At 39.4% G+C, this 26,294-nt stretch overlaps 3 protein-coding genes across 8 annotated transcripts in view; all 3 read left to right on the forward strand.

Annotated features, from left to right (window-relative positions):
• Window positions 1–12,144, forward strand: part of NFS1 (NFS1 cysteine desulfurase) — a 27,730-nt gene extending 15,586 nt beyond the window's left edge. Inside the window, exons 8-14 of the mRNA XM_037012860.2 lie at window positions 1,375–1,532; window positions 1,950–2,055; window positions 2,132–2,213; window positions 2,869–2,952; window positions 3,362–3,451; window positions 4,157–6,761; window positions 12,090–12,144. Of these exons, the coding sequence (XP_036868755.1) occupies window positions 1,375–1,532; window positions 1,950–2,055; window positions 2,132–2,213; window positions 2,869–2,952; window positions 3,362–3,451; window positions 4,157–4,220 (584 nt within the window). The 3' untranslated portion in view covers window positions 4,221–6,761; window positions 12,090–12,144. The remainder of the gene's footprint in view (window positions 1–1,374; window positions 1,533–1,949; window positions 2,056–2,131; window positions 2,214–2,868; window positions 2,953–3,361; window positions 3,452–4,156; window positions 6,762–12,089) is intronic.
• The window catches only part of CPNE1 (copine 1), a 40,437-nt gene continuing 20,707 nt past the window's right edge, over window positions 6,565–26,294 (forward strand). The window contains exons 1-2 of one of the 6 annotated variants that reach the window (XM_017652654.3): window positions 6,626–6,761; window positions 12,122–12,174. The gene's annotated coding sequence lies outside the window, so the exon portion shown is untranslated. Of the gene's footprint in view, window positions 6,762–12,089; window positions 12,175–14,793; window positions 14,934–16,627; window positions 16,746–26,294 lie in introns of those variants that run through there. The other 5 variants (XM_017652640.3, XM_017652661.3, XM_017652644.3 and 2 more) reach the window with 5 other exon arrangements.
• Window positions 14,813–20,124, forward strand: RBM12 (RNA binding motif protein 12). The gene has a single exon (XM_073236676.1). The coding sequence runs from the start codon at window positions 14,813–14,815 to the stop codon at window positions 17,573–17,575; it is 2,763 nt and encodes a 920-aa protein (XP_073092777.1). The 3' UTR covers window positions 17,576–20,124.

Genomic DNA, 26,294 nt, shown 5'->3' on the forward strand with positions numbered 1-26,294 from the left:
CAGAGGTTGTAAAGAGTGTTTTTGTGAGCTGTTATTTTTTAAAGCCCAATAGGCATTCTCACTTTAAGTATCATATTGCCTTTATTGGGCTTTTATTGTAGATATATCTATTTTGGTAAAACCAATTAGCTATATTGAACAGAAGCTCTGTTCAGCACTTAAATGTGTAGAGGTATTCTGCACTGTGCAGGTGTGGAATCTGAGCGCTGCTCTCTGAACTTGGTAATGCAGTTTCAGATAGTGTAGGATGCTTGGATTTGCTTTTATTTTTAATGGGGAAATGAAATATTTGTTAATAAATATAGTCTGGTATGAAAATTATTTTAAAGCTGGGGTCCTTCCTAATAAATTTGGGAAGTACTTGTAATCTCTGCCTAAATAGTTGGTCTGTGTAGAAGAGGATGAAGTTTAAGTGCTTGCTCAATGAAAAAACCCTTAACTACTTAGCAAATATCTTTGTATATTCATGCTCATACTTTGGTATGAAATTCCTTTAAGTGGAATCACAAGTTATATATATTTTTAAAGTTTTGATAGACCCTGGAAGATGGTGCCAATTTTTACTTCGATTCTGATCTCACCAATTTTACCTCAACGTGTTTTCTTTTTCTTTTTTATCTATTTAGACAAAGTTCACATGGTTCCAAATTCAAAAGCTACAAAGATGTTCATGGCAGAACATCTCTCATTCTTTCTCTTAGCCATGCAGATCACCTTTGGAGAGGAAGTTTCTTGAGTATTTGTAGAATTAGTCTATGCCTTTACAAGCACATACTGTACATATTTTCCTCCTTCTCCTTCCATTTTTTTACTCAGAAGATAGCATACCATATTCATACCATATTCATTGTTCTGCATCTTGCTTTTGTCATCTAACAGTGCATCGTTTTTCTTTTTAAACTCAAGTGCAGACTTTATTCAGATTTCAGCAGTTTTCTAACAATGTATCTTAGACATTTTGCAGTAGCAGTACTGAAGCACCTTCTTCATTCTGTTATACACCTGCCTTGTATTTCACTGTGTGGATGTACCGTAATTTATTTGCCCATTCCCCTGATGATGGACATCTTAAGTTATTTCCCTTCGTTTGGTTATTATGTATAATGCTGTATTGCATGATGTCATTTCAGACATATTCAAGGATCTACTTTAAACCATTTTGGGCATTAGTCCTTCTGGTAGTTAACTTCCTAATGTTAAAAAATTTTGATAAACATTATGCTTTTATTGCTATTCTTTTCCTCCAACATTTATTTTGAAAAATTTTAAGCTTGCAGAAATGTTGAAAAAATATTTTGACCCCTTTGGAAAGTGGTATTTTGTTTCATCTGCATTTGTCTTTTTCTCTTTTTTCTAACAAACTTTGTTTCTCAGGGGTTGGTGCCATTTACATTCGCCGTCGGCCCCGCGTGCGTGTGGAGGCTCTGCAGAGTGGAGGGGGGCAGGAGCGGGGTATGCGGTCTGGGACAGTGCCCACGCCCTTGGTGGTGGGGCTGGGGGCTGCGTGTGAGGTGGCACAGCAAGAAATGGAGGTATGGGGAGAGCAGTTCCCTCCCACAACTTCTTCCCCTGTGATGGGTCTCCTATTAGAGGCTTCTTGCCATGACTGAATCAGATCTCTGCTGGAAGAGGATTAAGAAATCTATCCTGTCCCAGTACTGCTGGCATCTTATTCTGAGGGAGGTGTTACGGCCCTTTCCGTAGTTATCAGCTTATTTCTTGGTTATTGTGCTGAGTTATTGAGCATGTGAGCAGTTACTGAGCACCTTTGCATGCCAGGCATGTGGGCAGTTACTGAGCACCTTTGCATGCCAGGCCCTGAGTAAAACAGGACGATAGGTGAGCCTGATGCATAGTCATTTCTGGGCACATGAGAGGGCCTCCTCATCCTGTGTGTTCCTGAGCTATTAATGGTCACTGTACTTAGTCCTCCCTTCCCTGCTCCTCAGTACGACCACAGATGGATCTCAAAGTTAGCGGAGCGGCTGACACAGAAGATAATGAAGAGCCTTCCAGATGTGGTGATGAATGGGGACCCTGAGCACCATTACCCAGGTATGGACATGCTCTATCCCCATACTGGAAGAGTCTGAGACTCTGAGACCCCTCACATGGTGGTTCTTTCTTCCAGGCTGTATCAACCTTTCCTTTGCATATGTGGAAGGGGAGAGTCTGCTGATGGCCCTCAAGGATGTTGCCTTATCCTCAGGGAGGTGAGTTGGATGGAATAGACAGTGACTATAGCAGCATTGATTAGCTTGGCTTCTAAGTGTCATAAAGGGTTATTAAGCATCTCTAAGGAGATGACAGATATAAGAGTTCTTGGTTAAGAGTAAAGTTCATTTATAAGCACCTATTTTCATAGCTGGCTGAGCACAGGCTGAAATTTGCCACCCTAGGAGGGCTCCTGCCTGTGGTAGAATTTTGTGCCTTTGTGGTCTCAGGAGATGCATGTATCTGTTCTAGCATTAATTAGTGGTTCTGTTGCAGGCCTCCAGAATGGAAGGATTCTCCAAAGGCCATCAAGGCTTTAGGAGTCATCTAGGCCAGTGCAAATGTTGTATCTGGTCATACGGGTGTGACCGCGTGGTCCTCTGTTGCCACTTGTCAGACCCTGCTCATGTATTTTGCTCTTCCAGGCTTTGGTAATGTCCTTTCTCAAAGAGGTTATTCTCCATAGGGGCCAGAGGAACTAGGTTCACATCCAAGAAAGTGCAGGCAACATTGGGCCCTTTAGTTCTACCAGATTAGAATGTCTCTTTTGTCACCATGGTATGACTCTAGGGGCTTGGGGGTGGGAGCAAGACTGGTGGCTAAAAGCAGATGTTGGTGATGAAACTGAGCAAGGCTCTGTGTCTTTCTCCTCAGTGCTTGCACCTCTGCATCCCTTGAGCCTTCTTATGTCCTTCGAGCAATTGGCACTGATGAGGATTTAGCTCACTCTTCTATCAGGTCAGTCAGTTGAGCTGCAGCATTTATGAAAGGCATCTTTTTTCGTATTATTCATCTCCTGTTAGAGTCTTCCTCAAACTGGTTTCCCTTAACCCTTATTAATTCTTCATGAAAGTTTCCTGAGCAGTGGTTCTCAGACTGCATTGAAAATCACCTGTGACACTTGTGAAAGATGAATATTTCTGAGTCATACTCAGAGATTCTGATTCACTAAATTTGGAGAAAGACTAGGTAAATTCTCCGGTGATTGTAATATAGGTGGTCCATAGACCCTAGAACTCTGACCTAGAGAGGAAGGCCCATGTTCTCACTATATCTTTTGTGGAAGAGATCCTCACTTGAGTACTTGCTGAATTAATTACCTGGTGCCAGAACTCTGATGCAGAGCCCTTCTCCTGTGCCTTTTCAGGTTTGGCATTGGCCGTTTCACTACAGAAGAGGAAGTGGACTACACAGTGGAGAAGTGCATTCACCATGTGAAGCGTCTTCGGGAAATGAGGTATGCGCCATTGTATCTTTGGCTTCCCCTAGTTGCCACAGGGCTCTTCTTCCTCCTGGGAACATCAAAGGGCTCTAGATTTTTTCAGAAACTGGCTCTGTCCTGGTTCAGTTTGACTTTCAAGATTCTCTTGGTCAGATTGATAAGAGTGAAGAAAGAAGTTCAGGTGTTTACCTTGCTTCCCTTTGTGAGGTCTCCCAGGCCTTTCTGGGCTCTGGGTTTTCCTTCCCAGGGTGTAGTTGTATTGCTTAACTATCTATAGCCTGCTTAGCTTTCTTAGGCTCAAAATTCCTCCTTGGCTTGGCCTTTTGGTACTCTGGCATACTCAAAGGGCACTTGCTACATACACAGGTCCCAAGGGGGCTTGGCCCCCCCAGGGAGACTTGTGTCCATAGCCTGTCATGAATGGGATGAGAGCTTCATGAATATGACCACACTCTGATGCAATTGGCTTGGCCCCACTGGAGCTGAGCTTGGGAGACCTAGTTATTACCGTTGACAGCTGGAGAGAGGCTAGAGCTGACACAGACTTATAGATATAGTTGGGAAAGACTTGCTAACAACTTGTGTTGGGGCCTATCAGAGCAAGGAGGTGGAGGAGAAGCACAAACAGATAGAGGTAAGTCAGGGTTGAGGGTCTGGGAGCCAAAGCTGGCTACTTCCTATCTAAGCCTGCACTCATCCAATATCTCTTCTCTTTGGCAGCCCTCTCTGGGAGATGGTGCAGGATGGCATTGACCTCAAAAGTATCAAGTGGACCCAACACTAGCAGAGTGGGCCTCTGACTTCGTGCTGTCCTGGCTCCTGCCTCACTAACCCATATACAGTTGGGCACCTTGTTACACCCAGTGGATGGGTGCTCTGTGTACAACCCAGAATTGGTATTGCCTAGCATCAGCTCACCTGTAAGACAGAAGCACAAGAAAATGATCTTTCTCCAACCTCAGTTCCTTTGGTGGGGAACACTCCCCATTTCTCTCCAGGAGTCCTCTAGTCTTGTAATGAATGGATGTTCTTATCCTGAAACGGGAGGCACATTTGTTCTGATGCTATTGCTGGACATGTTCATGTCCTTGATGGGGACAGCTGAAAGAACTGGAAAAAGACTCTTTGTTCAGGGACCTTTATGCTCTATGTGGACTTTTGAATTATTGGTTACTGCTGCTCAGAGAGACTGACCCCTTCAGGAACAAGCATAATCAACCAAGATTTAATTGTTTTTGTGGCGTTAAAGGCTATTTCTTCATATTGACTGTAGACTAAACAGCAAGTTTCTTAGAAGGCTTGTCTCCTGTTGTTGTCCTCCTTCCTTTCTTTTGACCTAACGGAGTTAGAAATATCTATATGACTCTAACCATTATTCTAATAATTTATGTTTCTTTTAAAAAATTTTGTTGATTTGCAGATTAGAGAAATAAAATCATCTTCTTCTGTGACTCTGAGAGTCTCAGAGAAAATTCCAGTCTATGCTTGGGAACTGTGGAGCAAACTACCATTCCACTTGATTTCCACAGATAACTCACTCAGCTTGCATTATCTCTTCGTTCAACAATTACTTGAGTGCCTGTCAGGAGGCATTGTTCTGGGCACTGGGTTACATTGGTTAGCAGGACCAAAAAGGACCCTGCTCTCGTTAAAGCTTTCATTGTAGCAAAGAAACAGAAAAGAAGTAAACAGATAAGCCTATTACAGATTGAGAGGATTGCTATGGAAGAAATAGAGCTGTAAGAGGACATAACAGGGAGAAGACTATGCTTGGTGTACTAGGAAAGTTTTTTTGAGGATGTATTATTTAAGCAAAAATGTGATTTCCAGGCTTGGACAGAGCTAGGGATGAGAAGGAGCAGCAAGAACAAAAGGCCTGAGGTGTGAAAAAGCATGGTGTGTTTGAGAAACCAATAAAAGGCCAGTGCAGCTGAGTAGAGTTTTTCCATTTGTGGGCCTGAATACCACAGGTGAGTAGTTACTAATGATAAGTGAAAGAGAAAAAAATAAGAGTACATCATACATATTTTAAGTATTTTATTTTGATTATATATTTGAATGTGTACACCAGGTTGCAAATGTATTTATGTGGGTGATAGTCAAAATAGCTTGAAAGCCCCTAAGCTGCCATAGTATGGTGAATGCAGTTGGACAGGGGAAGGAGGTGAAATAACGTTTTTTTTAAATAAAATGTTTATTTTGAATAATTTTAGAGAAAGGTTACAAAGATAGTATAGAGTTATATATCCATCACCCAATTTTCTCTAACTTTAACATCTTGTATAAAACTATGGTACATTTGTCAAAACTAAAAGATTAAAGTGTATGTTAGTATTAACTAAACTTCAGATTTTATTCAGATTTCACCAGTTTTCCCACTAATGTCTTTTCTATTCTAGGATCCAATCCTGGATACCACTAATAGTTTTTGTTTTTACTGTACTGTATTATACCTACAAAAAGTGTATAATAGGTTTGGTTTAAAAATGGGGCCTGGTTTTTTGATTTGCTGTTTTTGTCATATTGGACTAGCACTAGGAAAGTCTGCCACACAAATCTTTCCAAAAGCTTGTTGGAGTTGTGGGAATTTACTATTTTTTAGTTGACTCCTCACTTTCTGACTTCGAATATTAATTCAGTTATGGTGACAATCATGAAAACAGGGTACAGGCAGGGGAAGTGAAAGCTGGAAGGCTAGGACAAAAGCAGCATGAAATTTTTTTCTATGATAAAGTGCAGCTGTGAAGGGGTTAATCAGGGCCGGTGGGGAAAGGCCCCGGGATTGAATTTTTAAATGGGAAAAAAACAGGTTTCTGTTGGCAGGGCATCATCAATAGAATTACGCACTACCTTGTGGTCCATTTAACCCTCAAAACAATTCTGTGAGGTAGTTACTATTTCCCTCCTGTCGCAGAGGCTCTAAGAAATGGAGCAATTTGCATAAAATCCTTCAGTAAGGGGGAAAGCCACGTACTCGCACCAGTTGCACCGTTAAAGCCTCACTCCCGTAAGGGGCGGCTAGTGCGCCAATATTGCTACACAGACTGAGCTCCTAGGGCCGGAAACATTCGCAACTTCCGGGAAATTGCCCGAGCATCCCAGCGCGCTTGCGCCGCACCGTCCAGTGACGTACCACTCCGCCCCGCCTCTTTTGGAACGCGGAGCTGCTGAGCGGGCTGGCGGCCATTTTGTGAAGCGGCGAAGGAGGTGGTTGCTACCCAGGTCTCCGAGAAGCCGTTCGGTCTGGGGCTGTCGGCCGCGGGGCGGAGGCGCTCGCGCGGGGGGTAACTCGGGTCTGGGTTCGGGAGCCGCGGAGCTCTCCCGGGTAAGACTCCCGCAGCCCCAGAACGGGCAGAGATGTGCGGGGCTCGAGCCGTACCTTGGTGGCCCGGGGCGGGGCCTTCGGAGGCCTCCGAGCCCGCCGCAGCGAGTATCCCACACAAAAGGGTCGGGGGGCCTGGTTGCGGGGGGCCTGAGGCGCCACTTGTGCCTCCAAAGCCAGAGAGGATGGAAGAGGGATGTAAGAGAGGATGAGCCTGCGTACTGAAGTGGGGACAAGGCCATAGCGAGGACGCCCCCGTGGTCTGTGAGGGAAGAGCCCGAGCTGGGTGGCCCAGCGGCCTGCGAACCAACCGGAACTGCCGTGAAAACACACCTACATCCCAAATGAGCAAGACTTTTATGTGCCTCTCCCCAAACTAAAATTGGGCAGGTTGTAACTACATTTCTGTGCCCCGAAGTGAGATAATCCTAGTGAGGACACTCCTTCCACCAAAGTGGAAAGGAGGCCATGTGGCGTAACAGAAAAAGGGGGCACTACAGTCAGGACACACCTGTGGGGAGGCGATAGTACAGTCCCGAGCGTCTAGAGAGGAAGTTTCAAAACTGGCTGCCTGCATGGCTTGAAAGTGGAGGGGGTTACAGGGAAATGATTCCAAGGCCCAGCGCTGGGGCGGGGCTTACTCTCGAGGGTGGTAGTGATTTGAGAAGACGGCTACAGTAGCGAGAAAGTGGGTGAGCGCGCTTCCCGAGTCTCAAGAGTTGTATTAAGATGCCAGGCCCTTGATCAGCAAATTGGGAAGGGACTTAGGAGTACCACGTTTACGTATCCTTTGGGAGAGAGCCTCCAGTACTGAAGGAGACCCAATGGGATATGGAGGATGGGTTCTTTAGGTGGAGAGTGAATTGTTTCTCCACTGAAGGCTGGAAGCGCTATTTTTACAGCCGTGTGAAATGGATAGGAGGGGCTTTGAGGATCTACAGGTTAGTGATGGGGGTGAACGCTAGTACAGGAGGCTTACTGCTAGATAGTAAATGCATGGATTTTACGTGTGCCTGCAATGTGTACTTTCTAGTGAAAAGGGCTTCCTGTGAAGGTAACTGGGTTTTCAGCACCAAACATGCTGAGAGTTGTATACTGAGGGTTGCGAGTTTCTTAGGAGAGATTTCTGGACCGTGAAACTCCTTGGCTCCTGGATTCCCAGACATGACCTAATGTAAGTTGTGGTAGTTGGCAGGAACCATTCTGTGTTCGAGATGTCAGTCAATATAACCTACTGGAAAAATTTGACTAATTGAAGGTTTGTTGAAGGAGAGATTTGTGACTGGAGCTTCTAGCTTGAATGGTTTAAAATGGTATTATTTTTGTAAAATGAAGAAATATGAATTGCCTTGGGCTTTGTTATCTAGTTTATATTGTTAATACATTTCAGAGCATTTGCAGTTGAAAAAAAATGCTACAGATATGGACGTACAGGTGGATATTGTTTCATTGTTTCTTAATTATAGAAATACAAGACCGCCTGTACTTGTTTTTGAAATTTGGTGGTTTTGATAGAATGGTGGATTTCAAGACTTAGTGGAGAGTAATTATGTTCAGGTATTTTCCAAAAAGATAAAGTCAGGAAGAACTGTTACAGGTGGTTAAAATAAATTGATGGTAATTAATTTTTGAAGAAAATGAAATGTTTGGCGTGTTTATATAAAAGAAAAGTTGCGGATGTGTGCTTAGTGTTAAAGTTTTAAATGGAAAAAAGTTTTAAACGAAGCGGAATGCATTATCACCTTTATACGATTCATTAAATACTGATTATTTTGTTTATGGATTGTAATGCATATGTGTTTTTCTTACGTTTTTAATCTGTTAGGTGAAAAATGTGAAGCTGTAGAAACCATTGGTAGTTGCTTGAAGCATATTATTATGTGCTAATACCAGTATACTTAAGGATTCTTTCACTTTGCCATGCCAAATGTTTGATGGTTGCATATTGAGAATTTGGGTCTTACTGGTACAGTTTTTAGATACGAAACTTGATTTTGTGGACCATTGTGTTCCCAGGTGCTGGAATCCAGTGACAATGTTCATACTGTTTTTATTCCATTTTGTAGAAAGCCACTCTATCATTTACTTTAGATGAATATTTTCTTTTGTGGCTGTAGGAAGAACTTTAAGTGTTGGTAATTGGTTGCACAAAAAGATGCTTTTAGATATCCCTTACTTTTAGGGGACTTTCATCTATTTCTGTGGTCCATAAGTGCTTAATAAATGTTCGTGGGATAAATGAATACTATTAAATGTTTAGGTCAACTAAGCAGAAAAATAATTTCACCTAATTTATAATTATATCAAGTTTTACTACTACCACCCCATATACCATTTGGTTTGCATAGTTTGTTCATTAAGTTTAAAACCAGCTTTTAAGTCTCAAGATCAATAGTGTGAATGTGGTTGGCTAGGTAAGAAGTAATATTGTTGCTTTGAAGTTTAAATCAAGTAAGATAATGAACATTTTTGTTGGCACTTGGGGGGTGTTGAAAAATAATATTACAGTGTTTGGCAGGAGGAATAAATATTTATTTAGAAATGTCTTGATTTGCAGCCTTTGAGTACTGACTGAAGTTTAATGGAAAAGAATAATGTGCTGTCACAGGGATCCCTCTCAGTTTCAGAAGATTTGTTTCATTAAAAATGATTTCGGAATCTGAAATGTGATTCGTTTGGGGATTCAGACAAAATAATTATGCCCATGATTGGTTCTCTGTTGCCCGTCGCTGAGGATGCTGTTTTTTGTTTCTTTTGAATCTGAAGAACTTAGCTCTTTGTATTTTGGTTCTTGCTGACTTTAGACTGAACAAAATTAAGATTCACTTTTGGATGTTTATTGCTGGATGAAGAGTGGAAATAGTCAAGTTCTGGTTTGTGCCTTGGCTTCCTCATACAGAGTATTGTTACTCTATTCTGATATTCCAAGCAATTGAAATGGCTAGTGAATAACAAAATATGTCTTGCCATAATACTATGCTACGTTTTTGTAGCAGGTATTTGTAACTTGTGCACGTATGTGGTACTTGTAAAGCTGAAGCAAAGCTATGTTAGAACTAATTATTAACATAAGGTGGAAAAGTGTACTAAATAAAGCAAGCTTCTTGTTTGAGAACTTCTGAAATATACCAGTGAATTTAATGGCAAATCAGGCCCATTTTCTCCTTCATACTCGTATGCTCTATGTATAGGTAAAATGTGTGCTTTAGATGTTTTGTTCCATAGATTTGTTTCAGTTTTATCCTTCTAAAATTCACCAAAGCTTAAGGCGATTGGAGTGCATTTTTCATTTTGGTGCCTTGCACTCAGTTGCTAGCTGACATTTACAGCCCAGGAATGAGTAGGTAACTGGAAAACAGTGATACTTCTATTAAATTATTGTGCTCTTTACGAAGTAAGGTGCTGAAAACAAAAGTACTTCATTCTCAATTTCTGTTTACTTTGCCCATTTGAAGAAAGAAGTGTAACACCAAGGGTTGTGAAGTTCTGGCTTCTAGCCTGAACTTTCTGCCGACTTTTCTTTGATATGGGGCTTTCCCTTTGCTGAAATAGAAAAGACTGACAAATTGATGTCTACACTGATTTTGTACTTTAAATTGAACATGTAAAGCTTGAACTAGGCATTTATCAAATTCATCTGGGCCTTTCAACTTTTCCTTGTGGCATTAGACATTCTCTTATTACTCTAGTAATTTCTGGCAACCTTGTAGAAATTTTTGAAAGTAGATCTGGTATGTTCCTGTGGATCTTCATCGCCTGACCCTAAACTTGTTCCTCTCTAGATGGACATATGGTGTCTTCTTGGGTCTGTAAGGGAAGAAGCTGAGGAACCTGTTGCCCTCACCTTCAAGTCACATGTCCTGGCCCTACACCAGACCTCTTTAATTGGTATCTCTGCTAGGGGAGTCACAAGTGCTTGACTAGAAAATTACCCTAATTCCGTGACTGATAGAGTCAAACCTGTCCGTTTAGAAATAAAAATTACAAAAATTCATACTCTTCCTCATTGATCATAGCCTTTACATTAATTAAGCTTTTTTTCTGTTTCACATTTCCCTGTGCGACCCATTAGATAAACTACTAGATGTGGCTTTTAAATAAAATAGTCTTACTATAAAACTTTTTAGACTTAACTAGGATTGATTTATACAACATGTAAAAGATTAATATGGTGCTCTGGACTTTTGGATGCATTGTTTATGACATTATTGCATTACTTTTTGTGGCAAAACAATTTCTCTGTTTTTAGTAATATGAGTAGTTGTTTAGAAGATGTTTAGCTTGTCCTTTAGAAAAAGTTTGGAATTACACTAAAATTTTTTAATGTTTTACTTTTTGGTGATGAATATTAAGCTCTGCTGGTATCTTAATCTTGAAAGGTGGTAGTGAAAAATGAACATCATTCTAAGTAGTCTTCTATTACTAATCTACTACCAATCTGTAGTTAATACCTAACCATGATAGTTTTCTCCTCTTTTCTCTGAATTAAAAAATGACCATTGGAATACCGCTGTTCAATCATTTGGTCACATATATTGCTTGCAAATTGTTCATAACTTCACCAGTTTGGGAGAAATTTCAGTGAAAAATGAGTGGCCTACCTTTGGGAAGTACTCTTAATATGCTAGGCTTTTTTTTTTTTTCTTTTTTTTTTTTACAAGTTTCTTGGAACCGTTTTGGTGTTAAAAATAAAATCAGTTTTCTGTAAACTCTTGAACCACAATGGTTTTAATTGGGAGTTAGTCCTTACAGCCAGAACTTTGACTTCATTTGTTTTTTTGATGTTTGATTCTATTTTGGTGCAAAGGAAAATATACTGAAAGAGTAATTGCAATAATTTCCATGAGTACCCTTGAATGGTGGCTTAATTTGTTCCTAGAACTGTTGTTGTGTGAGCTTGTTGCTTTTTCATAAAAAATTTGGTGGGAACTTGAGGAAATAGGTCGCAGTTGGATTTGTGTTTTGGAATTTTCTGCATTGTTTTAATAATCAAGTGATAAAAATAATTATCAGCTATGAGGCTGAGCTTTATGATTGTTATTGTTTTCATTTGATTCATTCTTGGGCTAATTTATGATACTTTCTTTTGTATGTAAAGTATAATGTTTTGAGAGATACTCAAATTTGAAAGCAATACCAAGTAATAAGCATGTGTGGGATTTTGGTACATGGCATTCTTTTCTTTCTTTCTTTCTTTTTTTTTTTTTAATATGCATTCTAATGAATTACTCTGGTGTTTTCAGACTCGCTTTCTTAATGTACAGTTCAGTGTGGCCTGTGCGTGTTTTGTTTCCTGCATTGATTTTTGCCTCCGTTTATTCTCTATTGCAGTCTAAAAGTTGGTTTTAATTGGTTGCCCACAGGATTGACTTGGCCTCTACTTCTTGTTAAGAAAATACATCTCTTGTTTTATCAGGTAAGAGATTTTGACTAGAGGGATTGTTTTTATATAAAATAAATTGAGATAGCTTTCTGAGTAACATGAAATGTGTGTAGTAACTAAATTTTGGTTTATGTTTTTGTTTTAAAAAAAATCATCTGAGGGATGGTGGTGGGTGGACTGGGTGCCTTGAACAGTTGTTGCTTCTTTTTTGGGGTCCATTTTATATGGATGCATTTCTCCTGATGAGTTCCTGATTATTAGGCAGTGGCAGTTTTTTTCCTCAGCATTCTAGACTAATTACAGATACAAGTGCTTGTTATTGGTATGGTTTTTAAATATTCCTTAGAGGTATAGGTATAGATAATGGGTCATACGTTTTATTAGAGTACAGATTTTGACTTCAGATTGAGCCTTAGTGATTGGAATCTAACCCTCTTGGTAAAATAATTAAGGTAGGCTCAAGAGAGGTTGAAATGACTTCTCTCTCAAATAGGCACTTAGCAGAATAGCAGATCTTAATATTTTTCAGAACCTAAAAGCTGTTTTCCTTTGTAGATGGCTTTATGAATAAATCCTGTGCTCTTTCTTTGGTTTAATCCTCACCCCTTTTCTAGCTGGTAATCTGGGCAGATTTTCAGTATCATGTTTTCATATGTACCTTGTGCAGACTTTCACTAAATCCTCTCTTAGCAGCAGATGATTTGAAGACTTACTGTGTATGTCACTTGAGCCCTGTGTTAAATTTTTGTGTTTGTTGGACCATATCAAATTCCCATTTTATTGTCCCAGTGCAAAGTAACATTTCTCTCTCTCTCTCAAGTTGTTTGGGGTGCCTAGATAACGTTTCCCCCCATTTAGTGATTAAGTGATTAAGCATTTTTTGAAGTTGAACAGGAATGCTATCTTAATTTTGCAAATGGCCAATATTCTAGAGTAACAAGGGAATGAGAATCTGATATAATGATTTGGAACCTTCTTGATGAGCTTCCTTACAGACTGCTAATAGTAAATAAGAAGAAAAAAGTGTGTTGGTGTGAAGTTTGTTAGTGTTAATTTTTCTTGTTGACTCTCGCAAATCAAAAGTGAAAAGCTTCCCTCTTCCCCCAATTTCTAGTGTTTTTATAATAGTCTCACAGACATCATTTCTGTTTTGCCTGTTCCATCTTTCTTGAGTAAATTTGAAAGTAACTTTTGTGTATGAGAAAACTGTTAAAGCCAAACAATGTATCTCTCTTTTTGTATAGCAATTATAAGAGTTAAAATTACAGATTTTGTTGCATCAAATTAGTATTCATACAATATTTGACATGGAAAACAGCTTTCATGAAGTTACAGAATTAGAGCTTGCAACAGGAAACTGCTGTACTAATATTCTTGTTTGAGGAGGCATAAAACCAAAGCTCAAATAATTTATAAGTTCCCTGAGGTCACAGAGCCAGGTTTATACTTATAAGTCAGGTTTATATTTAAAAGTTGATTTTTAAGATGGCTTGGAAAACACCCTATGTTGTTGACCACATTAATTTATTTTCCAGTGCCAACAATTTTTTTTGTATCATTTTGCAAAGGGACACCCTTGCATTTACTCCTAGAAGCCATAAGAACTATAAAATACTGTAATTTTATTTAAATCTGGAAGAAACTATTCTTTTTGATTAAATCAAAATGATCATTAGATGTCTAAGGAGATCAGTAGTGAGCACTCAGAAATTCATAGGAGTTAATGTCGGGTCAGTGTTCAAATCCTAGTTCTTTTAAAACAAAAGCAATAACAGAATTTACCTTTTTTTCATTATCAGCCTTCCCCTATGGGAAAAATGACCTTTTCTTTTAATGGAGGATTTAGGAATGAGTCATGTACCTGAGTTTTAATTAAAACAGCTATATTAAATGGCACTGTAACCAGGTTATACTCTTTGAAGTGATGAATATAAGTAACTAAGATTTTGGCTGTTTTTTTTTTCTTCCAGTATTTCTTTTGGATTCTTAGTATTAACCTTGCTTGTAATAAATAATTCCATATGCAGTTCTTTAATAAATAAAACTAATGCAGATTGAAGAGTTTTAGGATGAAATATGGGATCAGTTTTCACTTGAGACATGAATTTACTTTAGTGTTAATTATTATTTGTAATTCTTTAGTATTCCAGTTTTGTTTCTTTTGAATTTTGAGATTGAGCCATATAAAATGACACTGATAATTCTACAGAGTTGTCACTTCTATAAGGAAGATACTAAGCCAGTTTTAATTATTAACTTCAAAGCATCTTTTGTATGTTTTCTCCCTATAGACTTAAACTTTGTTTCCCTGATTTGATTTACACATTTCTTTTAAATCTTACTGAATAATTTTCAGTGGTCTGAATGATATAATTGATTTAACTATCCTATGGTTTTTGTTTTCTTGAAACTTGAGTCTTGGGACTGAATTTCTGTTTGCTTCCAGAGTAAATGTCTTTTGGAAGTTGAAATTGTGTAGGTTTTACATTGTAAATGGCATATAATGTTCAGTTTTTAGAATATCCAAATTGCTTGAGATAGTTTGAGGAATATTTGAGGGCCTGATAAGGTAGCTGGTCATTCTTGTAGCTAAAAACTCGGTGTGATGAACAGGAGTCTGACCTGGCCGTTGCCTTTTCTCATCTGCAGGTGTGTGTGGTTTCAGCGCAGCATGGCTGTGGTCATCCGTTTGCAAGGTCTCCCAATTGTGGCGGGGACCATGGACATTCGCCACTTCTTCTCTGGATTGACCATCCCTGATGGGGGCGTGCATATTGTAGGGGGTGAACTGGGTGAGGCTTTCATCGTTTTTGCCACTGATGAAGATGCAAGGCTTGGTATGATGCGCACAGGTGGTACAATTAAAGGGTCAAAAGTAACACTGTTGTTGAGTAGTAAAACAGAAATGCAGAATATGATTGAACTGAGTCGTAGGCGCTTTGAAACTGCCAACTTAGATATACCACCAGCAAATGCTAGTAGATCAGGACCACCACCTAGCTCAGGAATGAGTGGCAGGGTAAACTTGCCTACAACAGTACCCAACTTTAATAATCCTTCACCCAGTGTAGTTACTGCTGCCACTTCTGTTCACGAAAGCAACAAAAACATACAGACATTTTCTACAGCCAGCATAGGAACGGCTCCTCCAAATATGGGGGCTTCCTTTGGTAACCCAACATTTAGTTCAACCATTCCAAGCACAGCCTCTCCAATGAACACAGTCCCACCACCACCAATTCCTCCAATCCCAGCAATGCCATCTTTGCCACCAATGCCATCCATTCCCCCAATACCAGTTCCTCCTCCAGTACCTACATTGCCTCCTGTGCCTCCTGTGCCTCCAATTCCCCCAGTCCCATCTGTGCCACCCATGACCCCACTGCCCCCCATGTCGGGCATGCCACCCTTGAACCCACCACCTGTGGCACCTCTACCTGCTGGAATGAATGGCTCTGGAGCACCTATGAATCTGAACAGTAACTTGAATCCTGTGTTTTTGGGTCCACTGAATCCTGTTAACCCTATCCAGATGAACTCTCAAAGCAGTGTGAAACCACTTCCCATCAATCCTGATGATCTGTATGTCAGTGTGCATGGAATGCCCTTTTCTGCAATGGAAAATGATGTCCGAGATTTTTTCCATGGGCTCCGTGTTGATGCAGTGCATTTGTTGAAAGATCATGTAGGTCGAAATAATGGGAATGGATTGGTTAAGTTTCTTTCCCCTCAAGATACATTTGAAGCTTTGAAACGAAACCGAATGCTGATGATTCAACGCTATGTGGAAATTAGTCCTGCCACAGAGAGACAGTGGGTAGCTGCGGGAGGCCATATCACTTTTAAGCAAAGTATAGGACCTTCTGGACAAACCCATCCCCCTCCTCAGACACTTCCCAGGTCAAAATCGCCCAGTGGACAGAAAAGGTCAAGGTCAAGATCACCACACGAGGCTGGCTTTTGTGTTTACTTGAAAGGGCTACCATTTGAAGCTGAAAACAAACATGTCATTGATTTTTTTAAAAAATTGGATATTGTGGAAGATAGTATTTATATTGCTTATGGACCCAATGGGAAAGCAACAGGTGAAGGCTTCGTAGAGTTCAGAAATGAGGCTGACTATAAGGCTGCTCTGTGTCGTCATAAACAATATATGGGCAATCGCTTTATTCAAGTTCATCCAATTACTAAGAAAGGTATGCTAGAAAAGATAGATATGATTCGAAAAAGACTGCAGAACTTCAGCTATGACCAGAGGGAAATGATGTTAAATCCGGAGGGGGATGTCAGCTCTACCAAAGTCTGTGCCCACATAACAAATATTCCATTCAGCATTACCAAGATGGATGTTCTTCAGTTCCTGGAAGGAATCCCAGTGGATGAAAATGCTGTACATGTTCTTGTTGATAACAATGGGCAAGGTCTAGGACAGGCATTGGTTCAGTTTAAAAATGAAGATGATGCACGTAAGTCTGAACGTTTACACCGTAAAAAGCTTAATGGAAGAGAAGCTTTTGTTCATGTAGTTACTCTAGAAGATATGAGAGAAATTGAGAAAAATCCCCCTGCTCAAGGAAAAAAGGGGTTAAAGATGCCTGTGCCAGGTAATCCTGCTGTTCCAGGAATGCCCACTGTGGGGATGCCCGGTCCTGGAATGCCTGGTCCTGGAGTGCCCGGTGCGGGAATACCTAGTGCTGGAATGCCAAGTTCTGGAATGCCCAATGCGGGAATGCCTAGTGCAGGAGGTGAAGAGCATGCCTTCCTGACTGTAGGATCAAAGGAGGCCAGCAATGGGCCTCCATTTAACTTTCCGGGTAATTTTGGTGGGTCGAATGCCTTTGGGCCACCACTTCCTCCTCCAGGATTAGGAGGGGCGTTTGGTGATGTTAGGCCTGGTATGCCTTCAGTTGGAAATAGTGGGTTGCCTGGTCTAGGACTGGATGTGCCAGGATTTGGAGGTGGACCAAATAATTTAAGTGGGCCAGGATTTGGAGGGGGCCCTCAGAATTTTGGAAATGGCCCTGGTAGTTTAGGTGGCCCCCCTGGCTTTGGAAGTGGGCCTCCTGGTCTTGGAAGTGCCCCTGGGCATTTAAGTGGGCCACCAACTTTTGGGCCTGGCCCTGGGCCTGGGCCTGGCCCTGGCCCAATCCACATTGGTGGTCCCCCTGGCTTTGGATCTAGTTCTGGAAAACCAGGACCAACAGTAATTAAAGTGCAGAACATGCCCTTCACTGTGTCTATTGATGAGATTTTAGATTTCTTTTATGGCTATCAAGTGATCCCGGGCTCAGTGTGTTTGAAATACAACGAAAAAGGTATGCCCACAGGTGAAGCCATGGTGGCCTTTGAATCTCGGGATGAAGCCACAGCTGCTGTCATTGACTTAAATGACAGACCTATAGGATCAAGGAAAGTAAAACTAGTATTAGGGTAGATATTCACATCAATTCTTTATAGGGTAGATCTTCATAGTGCTGTGATTAATGCATCCAGATTGTTTTCCTAGTATTTCCAGGTTAGAACCTGTGGATTGTTTCAATTGCATATAGATTGGTTTCTATAACTTAGAGCATTGGTTGACTGTTTACAGAAGACTCACTACCAGGATAAACATTGCTATATGTTACAGTAAAGCTGTCTGGAGAGAAAACAAAAATGATTTTAGCATACATTAGAGAAACCATTTGTAAAGTGCAATGACCATATAAAGCTTATCAAAGAGTCTAGATTGGTTTTGTTTTATACCATATGGGATGAAGAAAATAGAAATGTCAATAGAGCTCATTAAAGGTGCTCTTGCCAGCTACTAAGAAAAGAAGTTGGCTACTCTTGGAATTTGGTTTAAAGCTGGACAGATTTGCTTTGTTATAGGGTCAAAGCTTTGTCTAAAGTCCTCATTTTCTTTTAAAATTGAATAAAAATCTCTGTATACAGATTCACTGTATGTACCGTTATTCCTTCTTGAGGGTTCTTGCTGTATAGATAGTCCTTCTGTAGTTACTGCTTTGTTTGCCTAATTGACTCATTTGTAAATGAGCAGAACTGTTTTGTTGTTTTTTTAATATAACACTCCACACTTGGTTTGTGCTATACCTTGAACTTTGATTTCTAATGTCACACTTAAAACTGTGTGAAATAGGACTTTTTCCACAAAAATAAAATATGGAGCCCTCTACTTACCAGAGCCTTTTTGGTTTGACCGCCAAGTTTTAGTTTAGTCAGTTTAAAAATTGTTCATGTTTGGATGGCATCAAAAACCAAAAACCATTTTTGGTAATCATTGTTTACGATGCTTGATATGAGGTCCTGTCCATCATGGACTAATGTTCTGGCAATTTCCTTCTGTTCCAAATTTTTGTGAAATTTTGGCTTGTAACTAAACAAAGAGGGTCCATTCATAAGAAAGAGCATGATTATATATCTAGGTTTTTAAAACTGAAGTTGAAATTGTTAGCTTTGTTAGCAATAGTATTATAGAATAAAAGATACCTAAGCTGGCCCATAGATTGACGTGCATTAATCCTGTTACTTGGAGGCTTTTTGGTCTAGTTGTTTGATCAGGAGCCTGTTTGTAAAAATTCTTCATCCAGAGTACAAGTGTAGCTGCCAGAGGGGAGAGAATTGAGACTTCTTGCCGTTTTGTGCTATTTTCTTTGGCATTCAGGACACTAAGGCAGGAAGACCACATGGGTTCTGGTTGGTAAGTGTCCTTGTCATGAAAACATTCAGCTTACAACATCCTCCTGTCTGCTACAAAAGGTTCTATTTATGGTTACTTTCCTTCTTAGTTAAAATGCTCTAATGATGTGTCACACCATAAACATGGAATAGGAGATTGATGAGATTTCATGAAAAAATTATCTTTTACATGCGCCCCTATCTTGGTTTGAAACAGCCCCAACATTACCTTCAAATCTCAATGTACTTACAAAGGGGCCGGTCAGCCTTTTTAAAAGAGATATTTCCTATTTAAAAAAAAAAAATAGTGCCTTTTGGTGTTACAAGTCAGTGGAACACTGAAATACAGCGTTGTGTAATTTAGAGTTAAGAGTGGCAACAGTTTCATTTGTGTGATAAGATTTGGAAAGCCTTTTATCACTATAATCTTAGAGGATTGACAGTATAGGATTTTTTGTTTAAGGAAAGGATTGTTTAGACTTCCAAAGAAGATAACGGCTGTGTTGTGGGTCTTTTAATTCATGAATACTAATTTGCTTTGACAGATCATTAGATACTGCCTCGTCACCTAAAAAAGCAATATGATGTTTGTGTATGCTGTTCAATTTAAGTTTTCTGTTAAGTAATCACTTCTCATTCCAAAGACAGAGTGCAAAAACTTCAGCGCTGCTTGGGAGTCTTATTTCAACTGCAGATTATTTTCCCCATTGGAAAGCTGACTATTTTCATTTTAGAAAAATGGGTTGTTTGAAGATGAAAGTCTTTTATCTTTTTCACAATTTATTTTGGTAATATGTTCGTACATTTTTATTAAATATTTCATATACATTATTGCAATTTGTTATTTCTACATCTTAGATAAATGCTAAAAAGGAAAATGATTTCATTGTTTATCAAATTAAATAAATTGAGAAAATAGTGGTTTGTGTAGATATTGGAGAGAACTGTCTCATTTGGTTGAATCACAACAGTGCTTCTTTAGTTGTGAAATGTAATTAAATGCTTTGCCCTCTGGAACTTAATTTTTGTGTATCTGGGACTTATTAACATAGTTCTAACTGCTAAGCATACTGTTCTTGTTCTGGGCGTTGGAGTTTGAGTTCTAAAAAAATTCTTGAAAATATGTTCTGTGAAAATATTCATACCTCTTCTCTTCCTCCTGCAAATTTTCTCATAAGAACTAGGTTTGGGGTAAAAATGAACTTACATTATTTTCTCATTTGCTTTGTATGGTATGAAGGATTTGTAAAGCTTTGCTCGAAGTTGTGTGCATTTGTAAACACATCATGATATTTTTCAACTTTATGTGTAAATCTTATTGTCTGTTTTTGGTGACTCCTGAGATGAATGGAAGAGAATCTTTTCCATTAGGTTTAAATTTTTTTCATCTCCTCCCCTACCCCTGCTGGGGTGATTTTTTGTTGTTTGGGGTTTTTTTTTTTTTAAGCGTCAGAGAAGTCCACAAAATGTATTTCATAAATAAGCAAATGTGTACACTTTATCTGAACTTGAGCAAAACAGTTCACAAGCAAAATTGGAGGTGTGTTCTGTGTTTAACACTGTAGTTCAGATGTACAATTACTAGCGGCTTTTTTTTAATGCAACTGCATTAGGTGAAATGCAGTTCCTACCTTTGAGGTGAAATGTAGTTCCTAGCTTTTTTTCCAAGTTGTCAAAGCACCAACAGTGAAAATCCCATTAGGAAACTTTTCATTAGAAATTTCAGAGAGTAAATATTCAGTGTAATTAGAAGATCAGTCTTAACCCACTGAATAAAAATCTAGGGCTTTGTATGGAAGTAAGTAAACATACCTTGGATAAAAATAAGGATGCATGAAAGCCTTTATTAAGCTCAAACTCCTTTGTATTGGATTCTGTCATTGTGTACAGGTGTGGGTCAACTGTTTAAAAATACATCCACTCACCAGTTTCAAGGACACTTAAAAAATGAGTAAAGAAATGTAACCTTGTTGCTAGTCAGATCTTCTGGAAAGAATTTCTGGCAGTGATCACTTTTAAAAATTATTTCCCACCTTGAAAAATTACCACATGAATTTACTGGCAGTTCTGCTATAGTCCAAACTTTAGAAACTAACACAATAAAATGACTCATTGCCAGTATGGCCACAACATTGCCACCAAGTACTTACTACCTTGGCATTATTCAGCAGAGGTTTTTGTTCATAAAATCTTGAATACTGTTCAATAAACTTGTCACAAAATAAAACAGGCTGATGCTTTTAATGCTTTACACAATAGTACTCCACCAAGTTATGCCATCAGGTGTTTTTTTTTTAACTCCTGAAAGTATTTTTTGCCTTTGGAAAGGTGGATATGGTGATCTCGGAGGTAACAATTGTTGTTTATGTCTGCTAATGCTGCAGTGTGGAAAGAAGATGGTACCCGGAACAGCAGGGAGGAAACTTGATTCTAGGTCAAATTTGTGGTATCCACATTTTCAGAGTTTGTGTGTTTTGCTAGCAAGCCACTTCTGTTGTATGGACTCAGAGAACTGGAAACCAGATACTTTAGGAAATGGGAAAATAAATCTTCAGAATACATTGTCAATTGCACATACCTTTAAAGTTTTATTCTTTTTTGTTTGCTTAATCTGTTTTCATTGAGTATGTGAGATATTTGAGGTGGGGGAAAAGGGAGAGAAAAAAAATTTGCTGCTTTCTGATACTGATGGTTTTGTCCCTTCCACATTTGTTCAACTTCTGAAAAAATTAGCAGATGAAAAGTTTCTGTAAACTCCAGTCATTAAAAAAAAAATCTGGATTGCAGTTGGAGAGAAATTAGTGGGCTGTTCTTTTAACCAGAGTTCTTGAAAAACGTTTATAACTGTGACCTATTAAGAGTTTTAGGTTGTTAGCGTGTGTGAGAGGGGTTAGACTAAACATACTTAATTCCAGGTAGTTGACTGAGCTGTTTTAAAATTATGAAGGTTTGACTAAGCACTTGAATGAAATCAGAGTGAAATCAGCTGCCTACAGATACCCAGAATGGCTTTTACCATTTTAAAGGGGTGGACTGTGTGCTAATATTACTCCTTTTCTTGCTCCTGAGAGGTCACTCACTTTTATAATTCGTTGTCTGCTTTCCAGTGTTTTACAGTAAGAAATAGTTTATCAGTTATGTGCATCACCACCATTCTCCGTGCCTCTCAAAAGTAGACCTTTTATTGGAATATGGTAGAATTGTAACTTAGAGCTATTCTTTTTAACTAAAAAATTGCTTGATTTCATTTTCATCTTTTTTGGCATAAAATCTGATAGATCACATTAACTTACTGTAAAATGTTCTAGAGTGTACCCTCTTGCTGAACAACTTAGCAAGTTGTCTCTTACTGGTGTCTGCTCATATAAATGTTAATTCTTTACTATGCTATTCCCTGGATTTATTCTTGGTACCTTGAGCTACTTTGTGCCAGAGGATATCACAGCCATTCTCGAACATGGCTCCTTTTCTGGATCAACATAACTAGTAACAAGTGGCTAAGGTAGCACTGCTTTTCTACATATTGTTTTACTACTGAAGAGTTCAGATGGGGCAAAAAAAATCATGTGATGTAAGCATTCCAGCCTCAGGACAGAAGGGCAGCACTCTTAAAAGTCTGGGGGCTGGAGGTAGTGGGGAGAAATCTCATTAACCATATTGAATTCTGTCAAGTAGCCCAGGGACCTCCCCCCAGGGAAAATGTTGACGATTAGTTCATAGAGACTAAGAAAACACCCAACTGTAGAAAAATGGCACAGCAGAGTATTGGAGCTGGCACCTCAGTTCTGGACATCTGGATTCGTGTCTTTAGTAATTTAATATATTAAAGTCATTCATTTTTCCTGGTCAGCTGATGACTTGTCATTTCATGTTGAGAGGAGGAGGTGATTTGGAGGAAATAGAGTCATGACCTGCAAGAGAACATAATTAACTCTGGACAGTCAGGTGTTGAATAAGCGTAACACATCCCAGGAGTGAATTCAGGGCTGCACTGTAGTATTTAATTTCTTCTCTATTCTGATGCTGCCAGTTTTGCCCCTTTACCTGCTTATACAGTAACTGTTGGTATCCAAGACTATGAGTTTTATGCAGACTGAAGCTCCCTCACTGCTTTCTGTCTAGCCTCGGCATCTTAATTGGTGTGAGTTCACTCAGCTCTTGATTAATGAGTAAGATATGTCATTTGTGGTATCTATCAAATGTAACCACCACATTGTTCTACCACATGCCACTTGTTAATCCTTACAGAGTGGGAAAGGCTTAAAGGTAAAGAAATTCAGCTAGTTTAAGGGGTTTTATACCAACTGATGCTGTTGAAGATTTCCTGTCCACTTGGAAGTGAGTTAAAGACACTCCCTACTACACTTCCTCCACATACTGGGTTGCAATATAGAGATGGTCATTTATACGTAACTTCCTTCTGTTGTGTAGGTTATGGGACCAGCAGGGTCCCTCTGCTATAAATCTGGCTAAAGTGTGGAAAGATTAGTACAGTCTTACTGAAGTAGATAGTGCCAATTACCTTTGCCTCTATGACCAGTGAGTTGACAGGTTGGAATTGGAAACATCTCTTGTCTCCAAGCTTTTAAGATATTCACAAGGATATACAGCTTAGCCATAGATGTAACCCATGCTAACTCAATTTTTTTAGCAGTGTTGTACACCCAGCTCTTACCATGCTGTGGTGGAAAACGAATTTGTCTTCTTCAAAATGTTGAAGTCTTAAATTGCACAAGTAAGCTCTTGGTTGTACTTGTACATGTACAAGGTATACTTACGTCCCACAGGAACTGGGTAAAGGTTTTCCTAGCCAGTTGCTAAATGGTCAGACAAAAACAAGTGTAAAGGAAGCCTTGTGTGTTTAAGCTGAAGGAAGGTGTGATCTCTGACCAAAGTTCATGGGTACACAGTATGCTGATCTAGTACAATGAAATGATTAGTAGTGGGGAGTACATTGGCACTATGTAAAATGGTGTTTGTCCTGGAAGCTCTTAAAGTTGCCCCCTTAATGGTATAGCCTGAGGTTTGCATTCTGGGGCATGACTGAGCTGAATGATGAGTAGGGCAGGCAGGAAGGGTTGGTTCTCTGGTGTCCAAGGGTGTCTTGGCGTACTAGAGAGAACCTTCATCTTTTTAATAACTTTTGGACTAACTGCCAAGTACCATTTCTTATAAACATGCTCTTGTAAGACGTTCATAAAAGCTCCAGAATTAAGTGACTTTTTCCGTCAGTTTAACACGTATATAGTGAATTATCTGAAATTCATTCGTTTCAAATTCTGGGTCAGTATGATAGAGTTTTAGCTCTTCAGTATGAACTGTCCAGCTCTTGGTCATTCTTCTAGACAAGTGCTGTCCAATAAAATTTTCTCTGTGGGAATGTTCTCATCTGCACTAATATGGTAGTTACTAGTCTTTGTAGCTACTATTAAGTTTAAATCACACGTGGCTAGTGGCTACTGTATTTGAACAGCACAGCTCTAGGTTCACAGAGCAACATGATCTTGGGAGATCTCCATGTTAGGCAGCACTATCCAATGGAAATAAGTCACCTGATGTCATTTAAGTTTTTCTGGTAGCCACATTAAAAAAACAAAAACAAGGGAAATGAATTCAGTAATATATTTAACCCAATAGTCTGAAATGTTGCTCTCAATATACAATACAAAAATACAGAAATGTACTGTTTTCAAAATCCAGTGTATATTTTACATTATGTTGTGATTTGAATTAAGCATATTTCAAGTGCTCGGTAGCCACATGAGGTGAAGCTCTTTCAGACAGCACAGCTTTAGAATATAAAAAAAGTGATGCCTTATCATTTCCTTTTAGCCCTGCTGCTGCATTCAGCTGGTTCTTTACTTTTGAGCATTTAAATTTTGTTGTAGTCCTCCTAAACTTTCCCCCCTATTGTGTTTCAAGTTCTTTGGAGAATTTGCCTCAGTTACTTTTTTCATAGGTCACAGTAAAGGTTAACTAGGTGACACTTTTATGTTGTAAAATTATGAATCCTGTACCAGAAGCAGCAGCAAAACTAGAATCTGCCCACCCACCTCCCCACACCCATTCACAGTGGCAAAGGAGCAAATGTGTGTGTGTCTGTAATGTAGTTTCCCTTTTGAAACCCTCCCTCTTTAATTTCTCAACTTCCCTAACAAATTTTGCATTATAAGATCTCCAGTGTATCTCAAGTGAATTTACTTCAGTAAGGTGGTCTTGCAGTATGAATTATAGGCAGGCTTCTTTTCCAGGGGCTCTGATCTGCTTTTGTTCATTCACTCAGCTTTTGTGCCCTAAGTCACATTGCACACTGGAGATGCACAAGTTCTTGTTGATGCCCCTGCCCTGGAAATGTTCAGGAAAGGTGGTCTAGTACTGTTCTTTTAGATACTTCACAGGCAATAGAAAGGCAAGAGTCTCATTAAAAGAAGGTCGATTTTAAAAATTAAATTCCAGCAGGGTGCAGTGAGGGCAGAATTGGCCCCCCGGTATATGTTCTTTGAAAATTTTGGTGTAAACCACATTTTCCTGAGGCATATTTTACTTTATTTGCAATATTCATGCTTGTTATTTAAAGTTTATTTTTTTGATAAAGTCCTGTAACTGTGGAGTCTAGCGATTCCTCCATTTCTGCCCTGGCACTTAGATAAATAGAATGAATGGTGGATGCAGAATTATTTTCCATAAAGCAAGTTATAGTTATAATAGGTCATGGAAAGAGACCACATGAGCCTCACTGCTCTTTTAGTGGCTAGGTGGGTTTTAGATAGGACTAGATTATAAAGTGTGAGCTGTTGGTAAAACAAGTGGATATAGAGGTCATATTCTCAGGGAACTGTGGGTCATCACTTAGTGTGTTTTCCAGAACTAGTAAGTTCCTCTGGCCTCAGTGTTGTACAAAATGAAATTAAACTAGATAATCTTAGCTTCTGTGATTCTGTGAACCCGGTCATTCTATTTCATTCTGGAAATCTGTAGAGAATTTGAGCCTTAAGCTAAAAGGCCAGTGGAACCCAAACTTTTGATCTGGCTACTGCTCTACTGCTTTTTCTCGGTGTGATAGCAATCCCATAATGCAGCGTGAGAATTTTATTAGAGAAAAGGGAGGATACCCATTTTCCCTTTTGAAGTCCATCTCTTTCCTACTAGTTAGGCCCTCTGGAGCCAGGTAGACCAGAGGCATTCTTCCTGGATGTTGTCCCATAAACCAACAAGTAGATAATCATACTGCAAAAGGATCTATTTATGAACATCAAAAAGGAGCAGATACACATATCAGGCACATAACTCTTGTCAGGCACTTTCCTGGTTGGCCTTATTTAATCTTCACAATAACCCTGTAAAGTGGGGATTATTATCCCCACTTTATAGGTAAGGAAACCCAAGCAAAGAGAAGAAACTTGCTCAAGGTCTCATTGATAAGGGTGAACAGATTATTCAGTCAGGCTGCCTGCCTGACTCCAAAGGCAGGGCCC

Source organism: Manis javanica, chromosome 5, assembly GCF_040802235.1.
Source record: "Manis javanica isolate MJ-LG chromosome 5, MJ_LKY, whole genome shotgun sequence".
NCBI classification, from domain to species: Eukaryota; Metazoa; Chordata; class Mammalia; order Pholidota; family Manidae; genus Manis; species Manis javanica.

Bases quoted from the DNA above. Each gene is read 5' to 3' on its own strand.
- RBM12 (XM_073236676.1), top strand. From the start codon at position 14,813: ATGGCTGTGGTCATCCGTTTGCAAGGTCTCCCAATTGTGGCGGGGACC.